This window comes from Heptranchias perlo, chromosome 16 (assembly GCF_035084215.1).
Source record: "Heptranchias perlo isolate sHepPer1 chromosome 16, sHepPer1.hap1, whole genome shotgun sequence".
Lineage (NCBI taxonomy): Eukaryota > Metazoa > Chordata > Chondrichthyes > Hexanchiformes > Hexanchidae > Heptranchias > Heptranchias perlo.
The window spans coordinates 27643188-27670577 of record NC_090340.1 but is presented as its reverse complement, the minus strand read 5'-3'; the positions used below and the strand labels follow the sequence as shown (position 1 = coordinate 27670577).

The window sequence follows — 27390 nt, the reverse complement described above, 5'->3', positions numbered from 1 at the left end:
CCAAGAGGGTCTGGATGGGACTTCAGCCTGTTGGGCTGACCCCACTATAACCACAACCCATTTTCCTGGGTTGGGGGGGTCATTATACATGCAGGCCAGGCTCCAATCAGAATCCCCGCCACCAAGAGGGAATATACCACTGCCAGGGGAGGAAAATGTCAGCAGTGCTGCTGATGCCTTTATTCAGTGAGTGATTGGGGCCTGAGGAGAGGGAGAAAGGGCCTAGTACTACTCTCCACCAGGCCTCCATCACTGGCAGTCCCTTGGGTTGGTGGGATCAGTGGTAGAAGGTGCAGATACCAGGCTCTACCTCCTCACCGTCGTTTATACATGGTAGGTGGGAAAGGGACAGTTGGTGGACTTTTTGGCTGGGACAGGGGAAAGTAGCTTGATGTTGGGGCAAGAATGCAGTGGTACGCTGTCCACCCAATTTTCCTGCCTTTTTCACCACTATCCCACCAGGATTGGGTGAAATAGCAAAGGAAAATCCAGGCCCTGCTGTCTGGAATGATCAAATCTAACTCCATAAAACAGTGACTATTAATGACTTTTGCATCTTGAATTAGGATATGGAGAGAGAATGGTCATGAAACTAATAAATGCTGGCGATAAAGTTAAAATAAGTATATACACAGTGTGAAATGCAAATAATTTCTATTAGTAAACAAGTGTATGCTGTCACTCAGTTATGTTGCTGTAGTACTGCAGCCTCTTATATGAAGTTATTCTGAAGTTGGGATATAATTTTGTCACAAGCACTATTGAACTAACAAGGATGCATCTTATTTAGCTGGCCGCTGGATGACAGAATTAATTCATTTTAAATTTTTCAATTTATGTAACTGCCTTCATCAAACGGGCAACATGTGGAGCATTGTTATAGTATCCATTTTCAAATTTAAAATAAGATATATCAGTTTGAGATAGCTCTGTGAAGGATCGGACAGGATGCCTGAAATGTCATGGCTTTAGCTCAGTTTTGCTTTTTCTGCAAAGTTAGAAGAAGGACAGTTATCAAAATGGAATGAAGTGCATCTGTTTTCTCGGCTTCCTCTGCAGGTGGTGTGGATCACAGCAACCATGCCCTATATGGTGTTACTTGTGCTGCTAATCCATGGAATCACACTGCCAGGGGCATTGGATGGGATTAAGGCCTACCTCAGCATTGACTTCAAACGCCTGAAGGAAGCTCAGGTAGATTGTTTTCCACTTTTCATTGGGCAGATTGAAAGAATGAATAGATTTGTGATGGATTCATTTTAAATATGATCCTGTGTTATTATTGTGTGATATTTTAATGCCTTACGATTCTGTACACTAGATTTTGTATTCGATTCAGTATAATATCTCAGATTTGTAATGGATATGAGAGTATGCAGTGCAAGGACAACTGGGTTAGTATTCTGTGTACATTTAAGTAACCATTAAAATGATCTCACTGGTGCTATTTCAAACATCTTTTACCATTCATATTTTAAGGGGTGGATGGCATTCTATGGCACAACAAACATTCAAAGGCAACTAGACCCCTGCCATTGCTTTTGGCTGACATTCTTGTGTCTTGTGTACACTGAAGCACTGATCCTATATCTATCTCTGTGTGCTGAACTGCAGCGGATGAACATTTTTTTTCAGTGAAAGGAGTTCACAGCGACAGAACTGCTGTGAGTCTTATCATTTTGGATTGTTCTCAAAATCTCATTCAAAATATCTCAAGTCTCAGTCTGTAAATCATGGAATGTTTTGGCCTGTACCTGAAAGCTCATGTTAAAGTTATGCTTCCACATAATACATCTGCAAAGGGATTTGGACAGATTAAGTGAGTGGGCAAGAAGGTGGCAGATGGGAGTATAATGTGAGGTTATTCACTTTCGTAGGAAGAATAGAAAAACAGGATCTTTTTTAAATGATGAGAAACTAAGAAATGTTGGTGTTCAGAGGGATTTGGGTGTCCTTGTACACAAAACACAGAAAGTTACAGCAAGTAATTAGGAAAGCAAATGGTATATTGGCCTTTATTGCAAGGGGGTTGGAGTACAAGAGAAAGGAAGTCTTGCTGCAATTGTACAGGGCAGGTGAGGCCACACCTGGAGTATTGTGTACAGTTTTGATCTCCCTATCTAAGGAAGGATATACTTGCCCTCGAGGCTGTGCAACAAAGGTTCACTAGATTGATTCCTGGGATGAGAGGGTTGTCCTACGAGGAGAGATTACGTAGAATGGGCCTATGTTCTCTGGAGTTTAGAAGAATGATGTGATCTCATTGAAACATATAAGATTCTGAGAGGACTTGACAGGGTAGATGCTAAGAGGCTGTTTCCCCTGGCTAGAGACTCTAGAACTAGGGGGCATAGTCTCAGGATAATGGGTGAGCAATTTCGGACTGAGATGAGGAGGAATTTCTTCACTCAGAAGGTGGTGAACCTTTGGAATTCTGTACCCCAGAGGGCTGTGGATGCTCAGTCCTTGATGATATTCAAGACTGAGATCGATAGATTTTTAGACTCTAGCGGTATCAAGGGATTTGGGGATCGGGCGGGAAAGTGGAGTTGAGGTAGAAGATCAGCCATGATCTTATTGAATGGCAGAGCAGGCTTGAGGGGCCTGCTCCTGCTCCTATTTCTTATGTTTCCTATTAAAATAATTATTTCACCGCCTCCCAATTTTTTCTCTTTAATCAATCTTTTCTGGAGGCAGAATGTGTGCTGGAGCAGTTTCATCGGCATTGGCTGCTTCCTCGGTGTCAGCTGTGGCACAGCAGATCGCACTCTCGCCTCTGAGTCAGAAGTTCGTGGGTTCGAGTCCCCACTCCAGGGACCTGAGTACGTAATCTAGGCTGACACTCCCAGTGCCAGTACTGAGGGAGCGCTGCTCTGTCAGAGGTGCCGTCTTTCAGATGAAACATTAAACCGAGGGCCCGTCTGCCCTCTTAGGTAGATGTAAAAGATCCCACGGCACTATTTCGAGGAAGAGCAGGGGAGTTCGCCCCCACTCCGGTATCCTTATAACTTGAACAGAATCATAAAAACAGATTATCTAGTGCTGCTTTTGGGATCTTGCTGTGTGCAAATTGGCTGCCCATTTCCTACATTACAACAGTGACAACACTTCAAAGAATACTTTATTGGCTGTAAAATGCTTAGACACGTCCTGGGGTCACGAAAAGCGCTATAGAAATTCAAGTCTTTCTTTTTCCTCTCTTTACCCCCTCCCTGCACAGAGCAGAGATTGAACCTAAGATCTTCCTGCTTTCTGTGGCTCTTCTTTTAATTAATAAGCCGAGGTGAAGGTAATAATTAGGTAATGGCAAACTTGGAACTTAAAGACATGAAGGTTGTAGGAGAAGGCAATGAATGAAGGAGAGTAAAGGCTTCTACAGTTTTTAAGATCCTGAGAAAAAATGTATTTAAGTGGGAGACTGCAACGGGTTTTGATTTGAACATAATTGGGTGGCAGAAAGAAAGAAGAGCATGTAGGATGCCATATTTTGTGTTGGCATCTGGCCAGCAGGATATAAATGAGGCATGGGAGTTAAAATAGCCCAGGATTCAAATTGATGCTGTTGGGCGGCTTTGGCATTTGCCCCACCCCCTGGCTGCCTGAAACCCACTCTCAGTTAAAATACCACCAATCTTTGAAGAATTAATAGCAACGAGATCTTCATTGTCTCAATGGAGGATATCAAGTTGTAGTGACTGTGAGAGGACCAGAGGTTATGAGGACTGAGGGCTCTGTATCACAACAACCCATAAGAACATAAGAAATAGGAGCAGGAGTAGGCCATATGGCCCCTCGAGCCTGCTCGCCATTCGATAAGATCATGGCTGTTCTGATTCTGGCCTCAACTCCACTTTCCCGCCTGTTCCCCATATCCTTTGACTCCCTTGCTCCTCAAAATTTTTTTGAACTCAGCCTTGAATATATTCAATGACTCAGCCTCCACCACTCTTTGGGGCAAAGAATTCCAAAGGTTCACAACCCTCGGAAGAAATTTCTCCTCATCTCTGTTTTAAATGGGTGATCCCTTATTCTGAGACTATGCCCCCCCTACTTCTAGGTTCCCCCATGAGGGGAAACATCTAATCGGCATTTACCCTCTCAAGCCCACTCAGAATCTTATATTTTTCAATAAGATCTCCTCTCATTCTTCTAAACTCCAGTGAGTATAGGCCCAACCTGCTCAATCTTTCCTCATAAGAAAGCCCTTCCATACCCGGAATCAACCTCGTGAACCTTATCTGAACCGCCTCCAATGCAAGTATATCCTTCCGTAAATTAGGGGACCAAAACTGTACACAATACTCTAGATCTGGTCTCACCAGCACCCTGTACAGTTGTAACAAGACTTTGCTGCTTTTATACTCTGTCCCCCTTGAAATAAAGGCCAATATTCCATTTGCCTTCCCAATTGCCTGCTGCACCTGCATGCCAACTTTTTGTGTTTCACGTACGAGGACACCCAAATCCCTATGTACCGCAGCATTCTGTGGATTTCTCTATTTATATAATATTTTGCTTTTTTATTCTTCCTACCAAAGTGGATGACTTCACATTTTCCCACATTATAATCCAACTGCCAAATTTTTGCCCACTCGCTTAGCTTAACTATATCCCTTTGCAGACACTTTGTGGCCTCCTCACAACTTGCTTTTCCACCTATCTTTGTATCATCAGCAAATTTGGCCACAGTATATTCGCTTCCTTCATCCAAGTCATTGATATATATTGTAAATAGTTGAGGCCCCAGCACTGATTCCTGTGGCATGCCACTAGTTACAGATTGCCATCCTGAAAACGACCCCTTTTTCCCGACTCTCTGTTTTCTGTTAGTTAGCCAATCCTCTATCCATGCTAATATATTACCCCCAACACCACGAGCTCTTGTGCAATAACCTTTTATGTGGCACCTTATCGAATGCCTTTTGGAAATCCAAATACTCTACATCTACTGGTTCCTCTTTATTCACTCTGCTCGTTACTTCCTCAAAGAACTCTAATAAATTTGTCAAACACGATTTCTCTTTCATAAAACCACGTTGACTTTCATAGAAACATAGGAACATAGGAACAGGAGTAGGCCATTCAGCCCCTCGTGCCTGCTGCGCCATTTGATAAGATCATGGCTGATCTGTGATCTAACTCCATATACCTGCCTTTGGCCCATATCCCTTATTACCTTTGGTTGCCAAAAAGCTACCTATCTCAGATTTAAATTTAGCAATTGAGCTAGTATCAAATTGCCATTTGCGGAAGAGAGTTCCAAAGTTCTGCCACCCTTTGTGTGTAGAAATGTTTTCTAATCTCGCTCCTGAAAGGTCTGGCTCTAATTTTTAGACTGCCCCCTACTCCTAGAATCCCCACCCAGCGGAAATAGTTTCTCTCTATCTACCCTATCTGTTCCCCTTAATATCTTATAAACTTCGATCAGATCACCCCTTAACCTTCTAAATTCTAGAGAATACAACCCTAATTTGTGTAATCTCTCCTCGTAACTTAACCCTTGAAGTCCGGGTATCAGTCTAGTAAACCTACGCTACACTCCCTCCAAGGCCAATATGTCCTTCCGAATGTGTGGTGCCCAGAACTGCTCACAGTACTCCAGGTGCAGTCTAACCAGGGTTTTGTATAGCTGCAGCATAACTTCTGCCCCCTTGTACTCCAGTCCTCTAGATATAAAGGCCAGCATTCCATTAACCTTATTGATTATTTTTTGCACCTGTTCATGATACTTCAATGATCGATGTACCTGAACCCCGAAGTCCCTTTGGACATCCACTGTTTTTAACATTTTGCCATTTCGAAAGTACCCTGTTCTATCCTTTTTTGATCCAAAGAGGATGACCTCACATTTGTCACAGTTTTGCCCATTCACCTAATCTATCAATATCACTTTGTAATTTTATGTTTTCATCTACACTGCTTACAATGTCACCAATCTTTGTGTCATCGGCAAACTTAGATATGAGACTTTCTATGCTTTCATCTAAGTCGTTAATAAATATCGTGAATAATTGAGGCCCCAAGACAGATCCCTGCGGGACTCCACTAGTCACATCCTGCCAACATGAGTACCTACCCATTATCCCTACCCTCTGTCGCCTTTCGCTCAGCCAACTTCCTAACCAAGTCCGTACTTTTCCCTCGATTCCATGGGCTTCTATCTTAGATAACAGTCTCTTATGTGGGACTTTATCAAATGCCTTCTGGAAGTCCATATAAATAACATCCATTGACATTCCCCTGTCCACTACTTTAGTCACCTCTTCAAAAAATTCAATCAGGTTTGTCAGGCACGACCTACCTTTCACAAATCCATGCTGGCTCTCTCTGATTAACTGAAAATTCTCGAGGTGTTCAGTCACCCTATCCTTAATTATAGACTCCAGCATTTTCCCCACAACAGATGTTAGGCTAACTGGTCTATAATTCCCTGGTTTCCCTCTCCTTTCTTAAAAAGCGGAGTGACGTGCAATTTTCCAATCTAGAGGGACAGTTCCTGAATCTAGAGAACTTTGAAAGATTATAATTAGGGCATCTGCAATCTGCTCATCTACTTCCTTTAAAACCCTAGGATAGAAACCATCTGGTCCTGGGGATTTGTCACTCTTTAGCGCTATTATTTTCTTCATTACCGTTGCTTTCCTTATGTTAATTTTATCAAGTCCCTGTCCCCGATTCAATATTAGTTTTCTTGGGAATTCCGGCATGCTATCCTCTTTTTCTACTGTCAATACTGACGCAAAGTAATCGTTCAATATGTCCGACATTTCCCCATTGTCAATGACAGTATCCCCACTTTCAGTTTTTAAGGGGCCAACACTGCTCCTGACCACCCTCTTTTTCCTAATGTAACTATAAAAGTTCTTCGTATTGGTTTTGATATCCCTTGCAAGTTTCTTTTCATACTCTCTTTTTGTAGCTCTTACTATCTGTTTTGGGACCCTTTGTTGATCTTTGTACCTTTCCCATTTGCCAGGATCTGTGCCATTTTTTGCCTTTTTGTATGCCCTTTCCTTATGTCTTATACTGTCCCTTACCTCTTTAGTTGTCCATGGCTGTTTTTTTTGACAAGTAGAGTTCTTGCCCCTCAGAGGTAAAAACCGATTCTGTATCACGTTAAATGTTTCTTTAAACATTTCCCACTGATCATCAGTCGATTTACCCATTAACAGATTTGCCCAGTTTACTGTGGACAGTCTCTGTCTCATCCCATTGAAGTCGGCCTTACCCAAGTCTAGAATCTTAGCAGCTGATTCACTTTTTTCCCTTTCAAACACTACATTGAACTCTCTCATGTTGTGATCACTATTGGATAGATGTTCACGTACAATTAAGCCGTTAACTAAATCTGGTTCATTACTCATTACTAAATCTAGTATGGCTTGCCCCCTTGTTGCGTCTAGGACATACGTCTGCAGAAAACTATCTCGGACACACTCAAGAAATTCACTATCTTTCTGACAGTTGCTAGTCTGCTTTTCCCAATCTCTGTGAAGGTGAAAGTCCCCCATTGAGACCACTATGCCTTTCTTACACGCTTGTCTAATCTCTGCATTTATACAATCTAGCACTTCAGAGCTGCTGCCAGTTGTCCTATACACAACTCCCACTATAGTCTTAGATCCTTTCCTATTTCTCAATTCAACCCATAAGGTCTCTGTTGGCTGCTTACCTCTCGTTATATCCTCCTTTATCATTGAAGTGATTTCATCTCTAATCATTAAGGCTACTCCTCCCCCTCTTCCATTTTCCCTATCTCTCCTGTGGGCCTTATAACCCGGTATATTTAGTTCCCAATCCTGACCATCCTGCAGCCATGTCTCAGTAATAGCTATCATGTCATACCCTCCAATTTGAATTTGAACCTGTAGTTCATTTAATTTATTCCTTATACTCCGTGCATTTATATATAGAACTCTTAGTTGGGCCACATACCCTAGCCTGTCCTTCAGCTTTGATGCTGGGTTAATCGCCTTATGCCTTCTAGTTTTCACTTTATCTGTAGTGTCTAAAGTACACTTTCTTTTTGCTGCTCTACGCTTTTCCCTTTCACTTGTTCTTGAACAACTGTTTGTACTATTTGTATTGTAAATTTCCCCTGGGTCTTCCCCTCTCTTGCTGCTCTCAACTTTACTCCCTTCTGACTCCCCGCTCAGGTTCCCATCCCCCTGCCACTCTCATTTAAACCTTCCCCAACAGCACTAGCAAACACCCCCGCGAGGACATTGGTCCCGGTCCTGCTCGGGTGTAACCCGTCTCGCTTGTACAGGTCCCACCTTCCCCAGAACCGGTCCCAATGTCCCAGGAATCTAAATCCCTCCCTCCTACACCATCACTGCAGCCACGCATTCATCCAGTCTATTCTCCTGTTCCTATACTCACTAGCACGTGGCACTGGTAGTAATCCTGAGATCACTACCTTTGAAGTCCTGCTTTTTAATTTATCCCCTAACTCCTTAAATTCACCTTGCAGGACCTCATCCCTTTTTTTTTACCTATGTCGTTGGTACCGATATGGACCACGACTACTGGCTGTTCACCCTCCCTCTCCAGAATGTCCTGCAGCCGCTCCGTGACATCCTTGACCCTAGCACCAGGGAGGCAACATACCATCCTTTCCTTTATTTTATTTTGAGTCGCTAAATGTCCTGCTACTACTTCCTTACTATTCGATTCTAGCATTTTCCCAATGACAGATGTTAGTCTAATTGGCCAATGGTTACCTGCTTTCTGTCTCCCTCCTTTCTTGAATAGGGGCGTTACATTTGCGGTTTTCCAATCCGCAGGAACCTTTCCAGAATCCAGTGAATTTTGGAAGATTACAACCAATGCATCCACTATCTCTGTAGCCACTTCTTTTGAAACCCTTGGATGCTAGCTATCGGGTCCAGGGGACCAGTCAGCCTGTAGACCCATTAGTTTGCCTAGTACTTTTTCTCTGGTGATAGTGATTGTTTTTAGATTCTGCCTCCCCTTTGCCCCTTGATTATCTAGTTTTATTGGTGTGCTTTTAGTGTCTTCTACTGTGAAGACAGATACAAAATATCTATTCAATGCCTCTGCCATTTACTTGTTTTCCCCAGTCTCATCCTCTAAGAGACCTATACTTACTCTAGTGACTCTCTTTCTTTTTATAAACTTGTAAAAGCTTTTACTGTCAGTTTTTATATTTCTTGCTAGTTTACTCTCATAATCTATTTTCTCCCTCTTGATTTTTTTTTGGTCCTCCTTTGCTGGTTTCTAAAGTTTTGGACACAAAGGGAATCCCTTGATTCCCTTTGTGTCCAAAAATCTATCAGTCTCAGTCTTGAATATACTCAACGACTAAGCATCCACAGCCTCTGGGGTAGAGAATTCCAAAGATTCACAACCCTCTGAGTGAAGAAATTTTTCCTTATCTTGGTCTTAAATGGTCGACACCTTATCTTGAGAATATAACCCCTAGTTCTAGACTCTCCAGCCAGGGGAAACAGCCTCTCAGCATCTACCCTGTCAAGCCCTCTAAGAATTTTATATGTTTCAATGAGACCACCTCTCATTCTTCTAAACTCCAGAGAGTATAGGCCCATTCTACACAATCTCTCCTCTTAGGACAACCCTCTCATTCCAGGAGTCAATTTAGTGAGCCTTCATTGCACCGCCTCTAAGGCAAGTATATTTTTCCTTAGGTAAGGAGACTAAAACTGTACACAGTACTCCAGGTGTGGTCTCACCAGAGCCATATTTAATTGCAGCAAAACCTCCTTACTCTTATATTCCAACCCTCTTGCAGTAAAGGCTAACATATCATTTGCCTTCCTAATTGTTTGCTGTACCTGCATGTCTACCTTCTGTAATTTGTGTACAAGGACACCTAAATCCCTCTGACTACCAACATTTCTTAGTCTTTCACCTTTTAAAAATAATTCTGCTCTTCTATCCTTCCTACCAAAGTGGATAACTTCACATTTCCCCACATTATACTCCATCTGCCGCCACCTCGCCCACTCACTTAACCTGTCTGTATCCCTTTGCAGCCTCTTTGCATCCTCCTCACAGCTTACTTTCCCACCTAGCATTGTATTGTCAGCAAACTTGGATACATTACACTCAGTCCCCTCATCTAAGTCATTGATCTAGATTCTAATCAGATGAGGCCCAAGCACTGATCCTTGCAGCACCCCACTAGTTACAACCTGCTAACCCGAAAATGACCCGTTTATTCCTACTTTCTGTTTTCTGTCCGTCAACTAATCCTCAATCCGTGCTAATATATTACCCCCAATCCCATGAGTCCTAATCTTGTGTAACAACTTCTTGTGTGACACCTCATCAAATGTCTTATGAAAATCCAAATATACCACATCCACTGATTCCCTCTTATCTACCTGCTAATTACACCCTCAAAAAACTAATAGATTTGTCAAACATGATTTCCTTTTCTTAAAACAGTGTTGACTCTGCCTAATCATATTATGATTTTCTAAGTGCCATCAACCCACTGGAGAAGAATTAAAATATTTTACATAAAAGTTAATGGTTGTACTGGAAAAAAATGTTCCCAATATGTAAATGGATAAGGTGATAATTTTTTTGTAGGCTAAAGAGTGTGGGGAATTGAGACCCAGGTTTCAGTTCACTGCTTGATAGTTTGTGTGAAATTCATTTCTAGAAATTGGCAGTTCTGCAGTGATGAACACAGTATTTTATTGTTGCTGCAGTAACTGTGGTAGTTAGTTAAAAACAAAATCTATCATTCGCCTTTTCCTGGACAGACTTAATAATAATGTTAAGTTAACACTGGTACTGTCACTAGATTACCCCTGTAATCAACAATATTCTCTTTTGTCTTATTCAAGTAGTTCCAGATGACTCAGAATCCCTCCAGTAGCAACATGTGTTTAGTTTAAAAAAAGGTGAAAAGAAAAAAACCTGACGTCTGAACACTTGGTCATCTCTGCTCATGCAAGTCAGTCAATGCATACCAGATGTAACGTTTTAAACAAACTGAGGGTGCTCCACATTTTGGTCCACCAAAGTCTGAATCACTCAAATGTATCGAAATTTCTAAATCAACACAGACTGCTATGTAGCTAATGCAGTGCTCCGTCAACCTTCATTACAGAAAATGTATTCATGAACTTTACTCTCACAATTTACAAGTTTCCCATTCTATGTTTTTGGCTACCGAGTTCAATAGTGAATAGACAGTATCCTTATTTCTAAGCCCATGCAGATTTCATCTCATGATTTCATCTTAGTTGCACCTCAATTTAATCAGGACCATCTGGATAAGATGCCATGAAGACTATCAATGTTGTCATTGGGAAGCAGGGAAAGTCAGAGTGTGAGTCATGCTGCTTTACTCTTGCACACCTTTATTTATTTATTTATTTATTTCAAGAGCAGCTGATGCCTGGGAACAGGTGGTCCTCGTGCCCACTTGCACTCTCAATTGAGAAATGGAGCCTGGCAGGAGACCTAAAGAAGAGGGAGACTCTTTAAAAAAGAGAAAAACATTTAGAACGTAAAAGCTACATTTTAATGTACAATCATAAGAGATGTGGCTGAGGCTTGGATAGGACTAAGAACATAATGTTCCTGGTTATAACATTTTCAGGAGAGATAGGGAAGAGAAGAAAGGGGGAGGGTGGCATGTTAGTGAAAGATTCTATCACTGCTAGAGTTTAAGGATGCCCTAGGAGCTTGCATTAAGGTAGAATCCATATGGATCGAGTTAAGAAATGAGAAGGGTAATTGGGCAATTCTTGGTGTGCATTGCAGCCACAAAACAGAGGTGGAGATTTGCAGACAGTTTAGAGAGATAGGAAAGAAGAAGAAAATAATATTGGGTAATTTAACTATCCCAAGATAAACTGGAATAAAGGTAATGCATGTGGTCAAAGTAGGGAGCGCTTTTTAGAATGTACCAAGGACTAGGATAGGATTCTATATAAGAATAGAAAAGGATAATGAAGAGTCAAAGAAAAGGGTGCTGGACTGGAGTGAGGCGAGAAGGTTATCTAGCACAAATTAACTGGGCAGAATAGTTAGAAAACAGGTAAACAGATCAGCAGTGAGAAATCTTCGCAAATATAGGATGAAAAAAGTAAAAGTAAATATATTTCTATAAGACAAAAAGGGGTCCTTCAAGAATAGAATTTTATGGATAAATAGAATACAACTAAACTGAAATTTAAAAGGGAGACAGATGATAAATGACAAAATGAGAAATATAAAACATGCAGTAGGGAGGTGAAAAGGAAGATTAGAATGACTAAATGAGAATTTGAAAAAGGTTAGCAAATAATGTAAGAAAATAGTAAGGGCTTGTATGAGCATATAAAACGTAAAAGAATATTTCGAGGGGGTAGAACTCCTCGGGGATAAAATGGAGTCTAATTGTGGAAGATGAAGAGATGTTAAATATTTTCAATCGATTTTTACAAATGATGATGGGAGTGAGAATGTAGATGTACTAGAGGAGGAGATGGAACAATTGTCAAAGATAGCTGTCGAAAACAAGTCAGTTCTGAAAAAAATTAGCAGAGCTCAAGGTGGATATGTTGCTGGGCCCTGATGGCATGTACCCTGGTTGAAAGAAATCAAAGAGATAGCAGTGGATCTGGCCACAATTTTAGAATCATCTTTAAATATGTATATTATACCATTGGACTGGAGAGTAGCCAATGTAACAATTGTTAAAGAAGGAACAAAAAGGACAAACCAGGTAACTACAGACTCCATGAACTCTTAAAATCCATTATTTGAGATAAAATTAATGAACATTTAGAAATGCATGGGTCAGTCAAGGGCAGCCAGTATAGGTTTGTTAAAAAAGCAAGTTTTGTTTGACAAGTTTAATAGAGCTTTCTGATTGGATTGATAAAGGAAATACAATAGATGTAGTTTATATGGATTTTCAGAAGGAGTTTGATAAGATGACTCATAAGTGGCCTGTTAGAAAAATGCAGGCAAATGGTACAAGAGGAAATGTAGCAGTATTGATAGAAAGTATGGCAGGAAACAAAGAGTTAGGGTAAATTCGTGTTGCTCAGGTTGGAGAAGGGTTGGAATTGTTGTACGTGAGGGATAAAGACTGGGGCCGTTTTGTTCTTAATATGTAAAGATGATTTGGACCTGGGTATATGGAACACAATCTCAAAATTTGCTGATGACACAAAAGTAGGAAGTTTTGAAAATCATAAGAATAGTTCTAAAAGACATCAGGAAGACATAGATGGCTTAGCAGAATATGCAAACAGATGCAAGTTGCAATTTAGTGGGGATAAATGTGAGTTAATACATTTTGGGAAGAAAAACAAGGAATGAGAGTATACACTGAATATGCTGAATGATGTGTATGAACAGGGAGAGACCGAAGGGTTTAAATACGTAATTCCCTGAAAATGTAAGCGCAGGTAGATGAAGCCATTTTAAAAAAAGCCAACAGCATTTTGGATTACAATAATAGTGGCATGGAAGAGTAAAGAAGTAATGGTAAATTTATACAAAACATTGGTAAGGCCACAGTTAGAGTACTGTCACATTACAGAATGGACATCAAAGCCGTAGAAAACATACAATGTAGATTCATCAGGATGATGCCAGGGACAGGAAACTATTGTTATGAAGAGAGACTTGAGATACTAGAAATATTTCCATTGGAGCAAAGAAGGCTAAGGGAGATTTAATGGAGGTTTTTAAAATTATAAGTGGTTTTGATAGAGTAAATAGGGAAACACTATTTTCTCTAGTTGGGAGTCATTAATGAGAAATCATCAATGTAAAACTGTCGCTAAGAGAGTGAGGAGAGAGAGATTTCTTTACACACAGGAATGTTAGAGCAAGGAATTCTTTGCCATAACGAGTGGTTGAAGTAGAGACCATTTCATCTTTTAAGGGAAAATTGTATAAATATTTGAAATAGAGAAACATATAGGCTATGGGGGAGAGCATAGCGTAGTAGGATTAGATTTGGATTTTTTTTAGTAAAGAGTTGGCACAGGCAACTCTGTGCTATAAACTTCTATGGTTCTAATTGCCTTATGACCAGTCCAACATTGTTTATTAACTATTTGAAGCCAATTCTACTACCTGCTTGCCCCACTGTTAAATGAGAGAAAACTCAGCCCTATATATCTAGTCAAGTGCTCTGCTCAATGGTCTCCATCTGTTGGTGAAACTTGTGATAGAAAAATTCTCACTGGATAATCAGCTTCTTACATGGATCTGACTTATATTGCAAATAACACGCAGCACTGTCTTTTTTTTGAAGACCTAATAATTATTGATGGGGAACTGACAGCTCATGTGAACTCAACAGCAGTACCCTGCATATATGTTGTGTGTATGACTCAAGAAGTTGTACCTACCAATACCAAAGGTGCAGAATAACTGAGGAATAAGAGCAACCTTGTTATGGACAGAATATCATAGCCAAGAAACCAAATCTTAATACTAACACCATCTGTTCTGGTGGGAAAATTGCTGAAAAGTAAACAGCAACTGAAAGATTACTAACACCAGATTTGTAATAGTACTGTTATATTTCATTGCCCATCCCTGATTGCATTGTCATTTAATGTTTCATGAAATCTTCATGACTACAAGAGCACAGTTAAGAAATAAATTACTTGCTGGCACTTCTGAAGAGCAGAACTGGTTTTTCTTTGCCAATGTTCCACACTCTATGTTCTTAAAGCACATTCCTTGCCTGCCTTTGGACAGAGGAATATCTATTTAACAAATGCCATAAGAAACAAGAGTAGTCTTGCCAGCCAAATCAGTACTGATCTTACAAATAGCTCTCTAATGCATCTCTGCACTAATAAAATAACAAAGCAACTTGTCCTGTACACTGTTTGCATTTGGAAACTAGTTCCTTCATTTCACAGAAGCAGGAAGATATTTAAATTCAGCCATAGTAAGTGAGAAGGTTTGCATTGCTGGCTCATGCAGAATTCCATTACAGCAAGACCTTATAGTTAAATTTGGGCCTTCTCAATGCTCATTAGTCTCATTAACATATGTTTATGTTTATGTTTAAACCTTAAATAAAAATACAAAATACTGAAAGTGCCCAGTAGGCTACTCAGCATCTGAAAGTTAACATTCCAGGTGAAACCCTTCATGACAAAGTTCTGATTAAAGGTCCAGTCAAAAATATTAATCTCCCTTTTTCTTTCAGTTTGTCTGCTGTGTATTTCCAGCAGTTTCTGCTTTTTTCAGATTTTCAGCATTTTATCTCATCTTGAAACTTACTTTTCTGTTAAATTAAAGAATTGTACACTGAAAACAGTTTAATAAATAGAAAAACCATTATGAAGACAGAGATAGCTTTTATACCCACACTATACATTTCACTATCAACAGTTTTATAAAGCTCCCTAGGCCATGAAAAGCGGCATGGCGTCTTCAACAGATTAATTCAGTAAGAAGCAGCTTTAAAAAATTGTCCCCAGCACACTTCAGTATGAGATAACCTACTATAACCAATCGAAAAGAGATTCATTTCGATGTACATGAATTCACTACCTACAATGACACAGATCTCGTTTGTGGGATTTGTCTGCAAACTCTACATCGTTATGTACAATTCTGTTTATGCCACTCATACATTTCATTTAAATGCTGATTTTTTAATTATAATCATTGTGTGTGTCAGGTCTTAATGAAGTCTGAAACTTGCATAACAATGCAATCATAATCCAGCAAATTTACAGCATTTTAATTTTGGTCTTTCACCTAAGTAATAGTCGTCTGAAATTATCCAGTTTCATATAGCAAAATTCAACATAATAAAACATAACTATATGATGTTCACTTCAGAACTACATGGAAGAGTTTGATTTCTTATCTTTTGGGGTAAAACTGGTGGGTGTCCTCCCCAGGGCTGATTTTATTAATGGAGTTGGTACTTGTGCCATTGAGCTTTGGTTGTGCTTTGAGATTGTGCCACATTCTCCAGGAATATTTATTGCCTACACGATAAGACTTATTTCTTCTAATAGTTGTGGGACTGAGTGACACTGCGGTTGATGCTGTAATCGCTTTGTGATTTCCTCCCTGCACTCTCTATTAACTTGTAGAATTGGACACTACCTCCCTGCCAGTTAGCAGAGGGTGGTCAGTGATGTAGGCAGGACTTTTTTTAGTAGGGGGTCGGGGGGTGGTGGTGTGGAAGGAAGGGGTTATTTGAATGCGTGTTTGCCAGACCAAAAAAAAACTATTTCAAAAGATCTATTTTTCAAATAATAATTTCACAATAAGGTTCAACTAGAAACATCATTACTTCCATTGATCGAACAATTCAAATAAACAAAATGAAAAGAAAAAACAGTCTTGTCAGACAAAAACTCTAAATCACAAAGCCCCACTTATGTGATGCTAGTCTATCGATAACTTCACTTCTAATCACTGCAACAACCCAGTGAACATTTAGAAGCGCATGACCAACTAAATGGTTTTCACTAGTCGAATTGTGGAACTGACTAAGTCTGGACAAACATCCATTGTTTCTGTATTCTATCAAGTGATCTAAGGCATGTTCTTTGGAGAATCATAGAAATTTGGGGGAGGGGGATTTTTGAACACCCTGCACATTCCCCTGCTTACATCACTGAGGGTGATATACAAAAGCGGAGGATTAGCTGGAAACCTGGTGGCACTGTCAATGCTGCAAATCAGTGAGAATTAATGAATGTATCTGCAATTTTTATGCTTGCACTAATTCTTGTTGAAGGAGAAACAGCATTGTAAGCAGTTAGATTAGTTTGTAGTGTACAAATGGTATTCAGCTTCGGGATGCAGCTGTGGTTATCTTGCTGCATTAGAAATTATAGCTCATTACCAAGGATTAATTAAGGTCGTGTACCCTTAAAAATAGTCCTCATACTCTCTATGTCCATCCTCTGCCTTTTGCTGCTGTGAAATGGATGAGATCCATATACTTCAATAAGTCTTGTGCTTTCTATAGGTTATACTTGAAGTATGAGGCATAACCTTAAAATTAGAGCTAGGCTAGTCAGGGGTGTTGTCAGGAAGCACTTCTTCAATGGGTAGTGGAAATTTGGAACTCTCGCCCCAAAAATCTGTTGAGCCTTGCTCAATTGAAAATTTCAAAAATGAGTTTGATAGATTTTGTTAGGCAAGAGTATTAAGGGATATGGAACCAAAGCAGGTAAATAGAGTTAAGAGACAGATCAGCCATGATCTAATTGAATGGCCTATTCCTGTTCCTATATGAAAGTTGGGAAAGCCAAAGTTCAGTAGTTTGTGCTTCACAGGATTTGCATAACCTGTGGGCTTTTATTGTTTTGAGTTGCATTAATCACAATGCTGCACACATCAGGATGTTTAGGAACAATGAGAAGTCATCAGTAAACTTGAGTCTCCAGACTTTTCTCCACAGGGGCAGGGAATGTATTGTGTGAATGGCAGGAAGGTGCTCAGCATTTTGTTGGGGCATTCAGTGACCCCACATGGGATGTCAACTTTCTAACCTGCCAGGTGGTCAATTGTACAAAGCTATACAAGTTGGTACTAAATTGTACTGCCATTGGCTGGCAACACAAGGGAAGGGAGACTGCCAGCTCTGACTGACCTGCATTATGGAATAGCATAATTTTAAAAAATTTGTTCTCGGGATATGGGCGTCGCTGGCAAGGCCAGCATTTATTGTCCATCCCTAATTACCCTTGAGAAGGTGGTGGTGAGCTGCCTTCTTGAACTGCTGCAGTCCATGTGGTGATGCTTCTCCCACAGTGCTGTTAGGTAGGGAGTTCCAGGATTTTGACCCAGCGACAATGAAGGAAGGGCGATATATTTCCAAGTCCGGATGATGTGTGACTTGGAGGAGAACAGAGGCAGAGCAGGGTTGGCCTGAGGCACTGTAAGATATGCTAGTTTTGGAGCACTATGCAGAGGAGGATACTGTGGCATTCCTGCCTTACAAGGCCGGTGTACGTATATGTTGCTTACAGCACTGAAATGTGAAGGGTGAGTGCAAATTGAGCCTAGATCTAACCTATTCCAGTACCTGTTAGGTGTTGGCCCACTATGTTCTGGTACAGCTTACCATGGAAAAGGTTGGATTACTGTCAATATGTTTTCAAGCATATGATGAGTGGGGAAATTAATTAGGTAGGCAGCAGAGACTGCTGTACTTTGTCCATAATCCATGTTATACCAATGTAAGGATTGTCTTTGCCAGAGTAATGTTGTTATCTTTTCTTGTCTGATATTCTTGGGTCTGTTATGTTTTTCACTTACTTTGGCTTGATGAACTTTGGCATTGTCCCGACTGTTTACTGTGGCCGTGTCCTGCCGCATAATTCTTACCATGACTTAGGGGAGAAGGCACCAACCTCATCCCTGATAAGTGACGTGCCTGACAATTATGGTCATCGTGTGATGGCCAGGAGGTTCTTTTGCAGGCGGGTGACCAAATTGCCTTTGCTTGATAGCTTGCTTCTTGGCAGCATAATGAAAACTGCTTCATCTGGGCAATGTCACGACTGAAAGGCTCTGGCTGTACGAGTGATACTTTGATGAAAGAGAAGAGGGAACAAGACAACATCATGTTATGTAATAGCTCCTAGGCATCTGGACTTTGTAACATGGGTCTTTGATGCGCTCAGTCCATAAAGGTAATGCACTTCAGAGGTTCAGTAATCTGTGGTATACAGGATTTTAAACATAAATCGGCCTGTCTGATTAATTAAACTAGAAGGCAAGAGAGCATTATCTGCCCTTAATACACAATGATTTCGATTTAAACACTTGCTGGCTATTTCAGTTAAAAGCCTTGCATAGCCCCTAATATACATAAACTTTTCACTAGGTACACAGGATTTGCAATGTAATCCATCTGTCTAATTAATCAACTTAAAAGGTTGATCAGTCTCAACTCCCATTCATATTTAAAACAAAAGTCTAATGTCCTATCCCACTTTTAAGATTTTATTTTTAGACATTAAGGGGGGATGGAGGTGACATAACTGATGACTAGCACAAGCCCATAAACTCAATCAGTTGCAGAATTTCCTCTTGACAGAGCACTGGAATTAAGGCAATAGTTTGTTTTCCATGTCTTCATTAAACAGAATCCTGCAGTCTTAGTAAAGCATCTTGGGGTAAAGCAGTGTAGTGATTACTGGACTAGTAATCCAGAGGCCTGCACTAACAATCCAGAAAATGTGATTCAAATCCCACCAATCAGTTTGAGAACTTGAATTCAGTTTTTTTTTAAATATGGAAATAAAAAGCTAGTGTCAGTATAAATGACAGTGAAGCAGTCGGATTGTCATAAAAACCCATCTGGTTTACTAATATCCTTTAGGGTAGGAAACCTGCCATTCTTACTAGTCTGGCCTATATGTGACTCCAGTCCCATACTAGTGTGGTTGACTCTTAACTGTCCCCTGAAGTGGCCTAGCAAGCCGCTCAGTTGCATCAAACCACTAGTATTGTTGGAGCACCTTCACCACACGGTTCATGATGAAGGTCCACTATCACTTTCTGACGGCAACTAGGGATGGGCAATAAATGCTGGCCTTGCCAGCGATGCCCACATCCCAAGAATTAATAAAACAAAATCTTTAAAAATGCACTGGACTGAAGTACAACCCATAAAATATATAATAACTATATACAGATTGGGTTTGGATGAAGTAGGGAGGGAGGAGGCTCATGTGGAGCATAAACACCGGCATAGACCTGTTGGGCCGAGTGGCCTGTGTCTGTGCTGTACATTCTATGTAGATCATAAGAGGGAAGACATTGGTAAATGAGGAGTACAGACCTGTTTCATAATATAAGGGCTTCCAGCATACATCTTTATACTTTTACTTCTGTTTGAACTACATTATTCTAGTCACCCAAAGCTATGAATAAAATCATTTTTATTTGCTTTTCATTTCACTTGTAAAACTTCCAATGTCCCTTGAAAAGCAAGCAGAAAAATTATTTTACAAAAAAGGTTTCTCACATAGTTCTCAAACAAAACCCAGTTTTGGTTCCTGTTCACAAAGCAGATGAGCACAGGTGAGTTTGTGCCTACTCAGGAGGCAGAACTGGAAAGGCAGGCTGTGCGTGAGTGGCTGAGGATGCTTGGGAGCACCGATCACAAGTCACCCTCACTCACTTACCAATTATTAATGATAATGAATGATTCACACTGTTTCAGGTAAGTCCCACCAGGGCACATTACTTTTTTTATTGAAGTGTTAGTATGTCAGTGGGCCAAGTACCGTTCCACATGTGAGATATCTATCTGCTCCTGTTTTTTGGTATTTATTTTTCCCGTGTTTCCAGTTGACTAACATGGAATGGATAAGAAACCTGGCTTGGTCCATCCATGCAATACAACAATGACCTGGAATTTGCTCTGAGCTGCGAAGGAATGGTGCCTGCTGCTCATTAGATTTAAACTTGCCCACAAACAATCCACAGGCGTTAGTGTGGGAACTTCCTCTAATGGTGAGCTGCAAAAAGTGTAGCTTCCTCTCCTGGGCATCTGTGAGCTGTGTGAGCAGGGAAAGGATCTCTCTGTCTCCTCAACCAATCTGATTGAAGCTGTACAGTTAGAACAAGGAAGCTACAACAGTTAATTCAATGTATAATCAGATAGGGAAAGTAAAATAAAGAGAGGATAAGAAATATTGAATTAAAAGTCAGAGATAAAAGAGATAGCAATTAAAGTTTTAAAAAAAGTTTAAATCTCCAACAACAATTAAAATTGGAATTTTTAAAAGTTAATTTTCAGTGCCAGAGAGGTTTAACTTTACCACACCGTTAAAAGTTAGTTTAGACCTAAAAAACCCAGCGTACCTTTTTCTGTGTAGATTAGTTCTTTTCCAGCTGGGCAATGCAGCAACCTCGCGCTGGTCCATTCATTTCACCGGTGAGCTGTCCTTTCCGCTCAGCTTTCAAACGAGCAGAGCATCTCAAACATAGAAACATAGAAAATAGGAGCAGGAGTAGGCCATTTGGCCCTTTGAGCCTGCTCCGCCATTCAATATGATCATGGCTGATCCTCTATCTCAATACCATATTCCCGCTCTCTCCCCATACCCCTTGATGCCTTTTGTGTCTAGAAATCTATCCAGCTCCTTCTTAAATATATTCAGTGACTTGGCCTCCACAGCCTTCTGTGGTAGAGAATTCCACAGGTTCACCACCCTCTGAGTGAAGAAATTTCTCCTCATCTCTGTCCTAAATATCCTACCCCGTATCCTGAGACTGTGACCCCTCATTCTGGACCCCCCAGCCAGGGGAAACATCCTCCCTGCATCCAGTCTGTCTAGCCCTGTCAGAATTTTATATGTTTCAATGAGATCCCCTTTCATTCTTCTAAACTCGGGTGAATACAGGCCAAGTCGACCCAATCTCTCCTCATACGACAGTCCTGCCATCCCAGCAATCAGTCTATGGCAAGTACATCCTTTCTTAGGTAAGGAGACCAAAACTGCACACAATACTCCAAGTGTGGTCTCACCAAGGCCCTGTATTACTACAGTAAGACATCCTTGCTCCTGTACTCAAATCCTCTTGCAATGAAGGCCAACATACCATTTGCCTTCCTAACTGTTTGCTGCACCTGCATGTTTGCTTTTGACTGGTGTATAAGGACACCCAGGTTCCTTTGTACATCAACATTTCCCAATCTATCACCATTTAAATAATACTCTGCCTTTCTGTTTTTCCTTCCAAAGTGGATAACTTCACATTTAACCACATTATACTGCATCTGCCATATATTTGCCCACTCACTCAACTTGTCTAAATTGCCTTGAAGCCTCTTTGCATCCTCCTAACAACTCACAATCCCACCTAGTTTTGTGTCATCAGCAAACTTGGAAAGATTCCTACTCTCCGTTTCCTGTCTGTTAACCAATTTTCAATCCATGCCAGTATCTTACCCCCAATCCCATGTTCTTTAATTTTGCACACTAACCTCTTATGTGGGACTTTATCAAAGGCCTTCTGAAAATCCAAATTAACTACATCCACTGGTTCTCCCTTATCTATTCTACCAGTTACATCCTCAAAAAACCCTAGTAGTTTGTCAAACATGATTTCCCTTTCCTAAATCCATGTTGACTTTGTCTAATCCCATTGATATTTTCTAAGGGTCCTGTTATCACATCCTGTATAATACTCTCGCATTTTCCCTACTACTGATGTTAGGCTAACCGGTCTGTAGTTCCCTGTTTTTTCTCTCCCTCCTTTTTTAAATGGTGGGGTTATATTTGCCACCCTCCAATATGCAGGAACTGTTCCATAATCTGTAGAATTTTGGAAGATGACAACTAATGCATCCACTATTTCCTTGGGTACCTCTTTTAGTACTCTGGAATGCAGATTATCAGGTCCTGGGGATTTAATCAGCTTTCAGTCTCGATCTCAAACAGAAACTTCCGGATTTGTGCGTTTAACTGTGTATGGGCGCTCGCCAGAAGTTGTTCTTCCATTTGCCCTTATATGACGGTGAGGGCTGTTCATCTCTCCATTATTTTGGAGCAAATTCTGGGCCATTGTTTTCACAATCTCAATAACTTCATAATATACAATCAGTGGTGATTTTGAACAAACTCCTGTCAGTCTTCCAGTTGAGCGTTCAATGTATTCATTCGTAGTATAGTCAGTCCTGTAACAGATATTGGGGCAGAAATTGCTTGCAAAATAGTGGTGAGCTCTGTTAGTGGTGAAATGGAGGAGTTCGCACCTACGCAGTGAAACGTGGAAATCTGGAACTTGCTCCTACTGGTTCGCCGGCGATATTACAGCTTCAAATTAAAGGTATATTAGGAAAATCATTGAAAAAGCATCAACTTGCTCGTCTGCCCAGCTGTAAAGTAATATTGCCACAAAAACAGGTACGCTTAAAAATACCAGGTCTAAGCTAAGTTTTAATTGGTCTTAATAACTGCCAGACAATTAAAAATTAACTTTTGAAAATGTGGAGTCTCCTTCCACCTTAGTTTACTAGTTTTTGGTCACTAAAAAACATTTAAAAAAAAATTAACACACTTTTTTTAAACTTCTGTCTCTTTTATTTAATTCATTTATTTCTTACCCTCTCTTTTTTCACTTTCTGTAACTGTTTTTACAATGATTTTAATATTACACCTTTCACTTCCTGGTTTTCACGTTGGAAGCCTGCAGAGACAGTTTCGCAACTTGTCAAAAATGCTGCAGTCTGATGGGCGAGGGGAGAGCGTGATCCTCTCGCTCCTCCCATAGGTCCTAGCTTCACTTGAACTCTTCTCTGCTTCCCATTCGAGGAAGGCCACGGTAAGTTAGTGGGTTAGTGTAAATCTATGGAGTGGCAAGCACTGTTGGTTCACCACTCTGAGCAATTTCTTCCCCAACATTTTGTGCTATTGTGTAGACACGGGCTAGCTGCAATATATATGCTGATGACATCCAGCTTTATTTCTTCACCCGCTGCACAACCAATGTGCTTTCTGAATGCTTGTCAGCACCCTCCCCTGCAGCTCACTCAGACTGAACCCAGAGGTGTCTGACCTTGGTGTCCTGTTTGATCGAGCTGAGCGTCGAATCCTCTATCCTATTCATCACCAAGCCTGTTGAATTCCACTGTAATGCTGCCTGCTTCCACCCTTACTTCACTCTCACCTTTATCCATCTCCAAACTCAACATCACCTCGCTAACTTCCCATGCTCCATACTGTATAAACTTCAACTTGTCCAAAACTCTAAGTCTGTATCGTGTTCTGTACTAAGTCTCGCTCCCCTAGCTCATCTGTCCTCACCAAACTTCATTCGGTTCCCAAATGCATTGAATTCAAAATCCTCATCCTCGTTTATAAGCCCATTGGTGGCTTTGCCCCTCCTTACCTCTTCAGTTAGCCTACATATCAGCATGCGTCCTCTGCTTTTCTAACTCTAGCCTCCTTTGCATCCCCCTTCCTACCACATCACCTTTTGTGCTAGAGCCTTCATCCATCTTTGAACTCTCTTGCATTCTGGAACTTAAACCCCTCCATTTTGCTATTTTGCTATTCACCTTCAAAAGCCTCCTCAAAACCTACCTCTTTGAGCACGCTGTCAGTCACCTATGCTAATGCTTCTCCCACAACTCCTCGGTGACTAGCTTCACTTCTGAGAACACCTTGGGATGTTTTCTATTAATTTTATTTTTGAGTGTTCATCCAGGTAAGGGACATTAGTGTGGAGGAATAGAACACTTTACATGTCAAGCACCAAAGTCAGGTGTAGCATAGCCAGATGCAAAGTCAAGCTCCCTATATTATACCCCGACATTATGCCTTGGCCCCAATGACAGAACAGCACCCTCTACAGTAGCAGTAGAACATTTTTTCATTTCCCAAATCAGCCATCCTGTTCCCTCTCTATTCAAACAAGTTTCACAAAGGACCCTTACAACCATCAGACAGAGGAAGTGGGGAGTGGAGGGGGTGGAAAAGGGATGTGCGGGATTAAACGCAGGCCCAGAGGTGAAAGGCGAATTTCTAACTCACTGCATCATCTAGTCTCACCTGACGTGTTTTACTACATTAAATATAAGTAATTGTTTTGTACATTAACAGAATTCCATTGTACTTTCAATAGAAATTTGTGATGTCTGTTGATCAGCAATGAAATCTTGCCATCTCAAACAGAATGGCATTCACGAGAAAGTATGAACATTGACAATAAGGGAAATGTTTTTTGAAGCAATATTTTAAAAGATTTATGAAAAAATGAATAGATAAGAATGTATCCCTGAAAGAACAATGTACAGTTTTCTTTGTAAGCAGCTATCTGATCAAACATTATCTGTGCCTGATGGACGATGAGTTCATTTCCTCTGTTTCTTGTAGGTTTGGATCGATGCAGCAACTCAGATCTTTTATTCCCTTGGAGCTGGTTTTGGAGTTATAATTGCATTTGCCAGTTATAACAAATTTGATAACAACTGCTACAGGTAAGGCTCCCAAAATCCATGCAAAAATTAACTATAGGCCACAGCAAATTCTTGTCTCACAGATAAAGCTCCCATTCTCAGCTTGATATATGCACTGGTACATTTTTTTGGTTGGTTCTTTCATTATTTTTCACTTGCACAATCTGGATTTAAGCCACACTAACCACACAGTCAAAGGTTGATAGCTAAATGAATGCCTGTTCTGTGGACACATGCTGGTATATCCAAAGTTTGTTTTTTCACTCTAATTGTTTAGTTAAATCATTCACATTATTCATTTTGAAGAATTGTTACATTTCTATTATTTAAGACGTTAAACTCAAAATATAAACATGTGAATCATTACAAGGGTAAAGAAAACATAAATAATGTTGGAACGAGATCATTAAATTGTATTGGGACATGTATGTATTTGACTATGAATACAACATTAACATCATGGGCAGGTCAAGTTTAATTCCTCTTTGTATATGTGGCCTAAATTTTAACCTGGAAGAACCGGGGGAGTGCGAGGCAGTATAAATTATAAAAGTTTGCAGCGGGAACGAATCCCAGCTCCAAACCACCGAATAACATGTTTCACCCAGACACATCTGTGTGCACAATTAAAGCCGACGGGATGACATTTAAAGGGGCAATTAAGATAGTTGAAGTAGTTAACTGAATTTAATTTTTGTGGATTGAGGCAGACAAACATTTTTAACTCTATCTGAACGTGTCTCCCGTGACCTTTGAAACACGCCATGGAAATGGAGGTGAGTTGCAGCCGACAGCCATTTGGACTTTAAACCAGTGATTGACACGTGACTAAAAGGTGAGTTTTTGCAGCAGGGCATTCAGTTCTCTCAGACAAACCTTTGGCTGGGACTTCTTTGTGTTTAGACTGAGATTTCTTTGTTCACACTCAGAATTCTTGTGTTCACAAATTTACCTACATTTTGGACCCCCTCAAACTGACAACATCAGAATGGGAGGGGGCGCAATGGGTGTATTCAGCAGTACATCTGAGGAGGAGGCACATCAGCATTCGCGACACATCAGCATCTGCGGCAGGCACGGCGTGTAGTTCTGGGAGTTGCTGCTCCACAAGACAGAAGTGCGCCACAAGGACCTGCAGAAGGGCAGAGAGGGGAGAAACGGAGGGCTGATGACACAGAAGGCACTACCCTTGTGAGAGGGTCTACAGGCAGAGGCTGAGCTTCCTGGACCTCTCTGAGGAACAGTGCCTACGAAAGCTCAGATTAATTCGCCAGGTGGTCACAGACATCTGCAGGCTCCTTCATGCAGAGCTGATTCTGGATGGGCCTGGTGGGCATGCATTGTCTGCTGCAGTTAAAGTCACCACTGCCCTCAATTTCTTTGCCTCTGGATCCTTCCAGGGCGCCACCGGTGAATTCACGAGGATCTCGGTCATCTGCACATAAGTGTATACGACAGTTCACAGATGGCTTGTTTGAGAGGACACCCCACTACGTCAACTTTCCCATCCACATCATTAGCCAGACTGAGGGGGCAATGGGTTTCCACTCTCTGACTGGCTTCCCACGGGTACAGGGCACAATTGATAACACACGTAACAATCCGAGGACCTCCATATGAACCAGGACTGTTCATCAACTGAAAGAGATATCACTTCATCAATGTGCAGCTGGTTTGTGACCACCGGAAGAGATTTCTGCAGGTGTGTGCCAAATTCCCTGGCAATTGCCATGATTCCTTCATTCTGCGTGAATCCAACATCCCGGCCCTCTTCATGTACAAAACAGAGTTAGGGGCTGGCTCCTTGGAGATGAGGGATAACCCCTGTAGACATGGCTCATGACACCTGTGAGAAACCCCACCAACGAGGCACAGCAGCGGTACAATGACAGTCACATCACTACCAGGTCTGTCATTGAATAAGCTATAGGAATGCTCAAGATGTGCTTCAGGTTACTTGATCGACCTGGGGGAGCCCTGCAGTACTCACCAACAAGGGTGTGTAGAATAGTCGTGTGTTGCGTCCTGCACAACATCGCTCAACAGAGAGGGTTACTGGTGGATGAGGTCCCATGCGCTCAAGAAGCATCCACACCTGCCATCAACATTGAAGAAGACGAGGAGGAGGACGAGGATGGGCAAGCCATCGGCAGAGAAGCGTTTCACCTGGCTGCTCGTCATGCAGGGAGTCACTCATATTTGAGATGGGAGATCTGCAAAGTGACTATAGTCAAGTACTCAGACCACCTGCAACCCCCCCCCCCACCCCCGACCCCCCGAGGTTACACAAAACAGTCCTACAACCACACACACACCCATTGTAAACATACCCGATGGGTGGCATCAAGTCTCGTTGGTCATGATGAAGCATGTGAAAGGGAGCTTTCACAAAAGGGACTCAAGAATGGGCAAGACATGGCAGTGGTGGTGAGAATTATAATGTTTAAAATGAATTTAACAAAAAACAAATACAAATG

General features: G+C 41.1%; 1 protein-coding gene across 1 annotated transcript in view; it reads left to right on the top strand.

The window, feature by feature from the left end:
* The window catches only part of slc6a2 (solute carrier family 6 member 2), a 135327-nt gene that overhangs the window by 61281 nt on the left and 46656 nt on the right, over positions 1 to 27390 (top strand). The window contains exons 6-7 of the mRNA XM_067997869.1: positions 1060 to 1194; positions 24831 to 24934. Coding sequence (XP_067853970.1) covers positions 1060 to 1194; positions 24831 to 24934 — 239 coding nt within the window. The remainder of the gene's footprint in view (positions 1 to 1059; positions 1195 to 24830; positions 24935 to 27390) is intronic.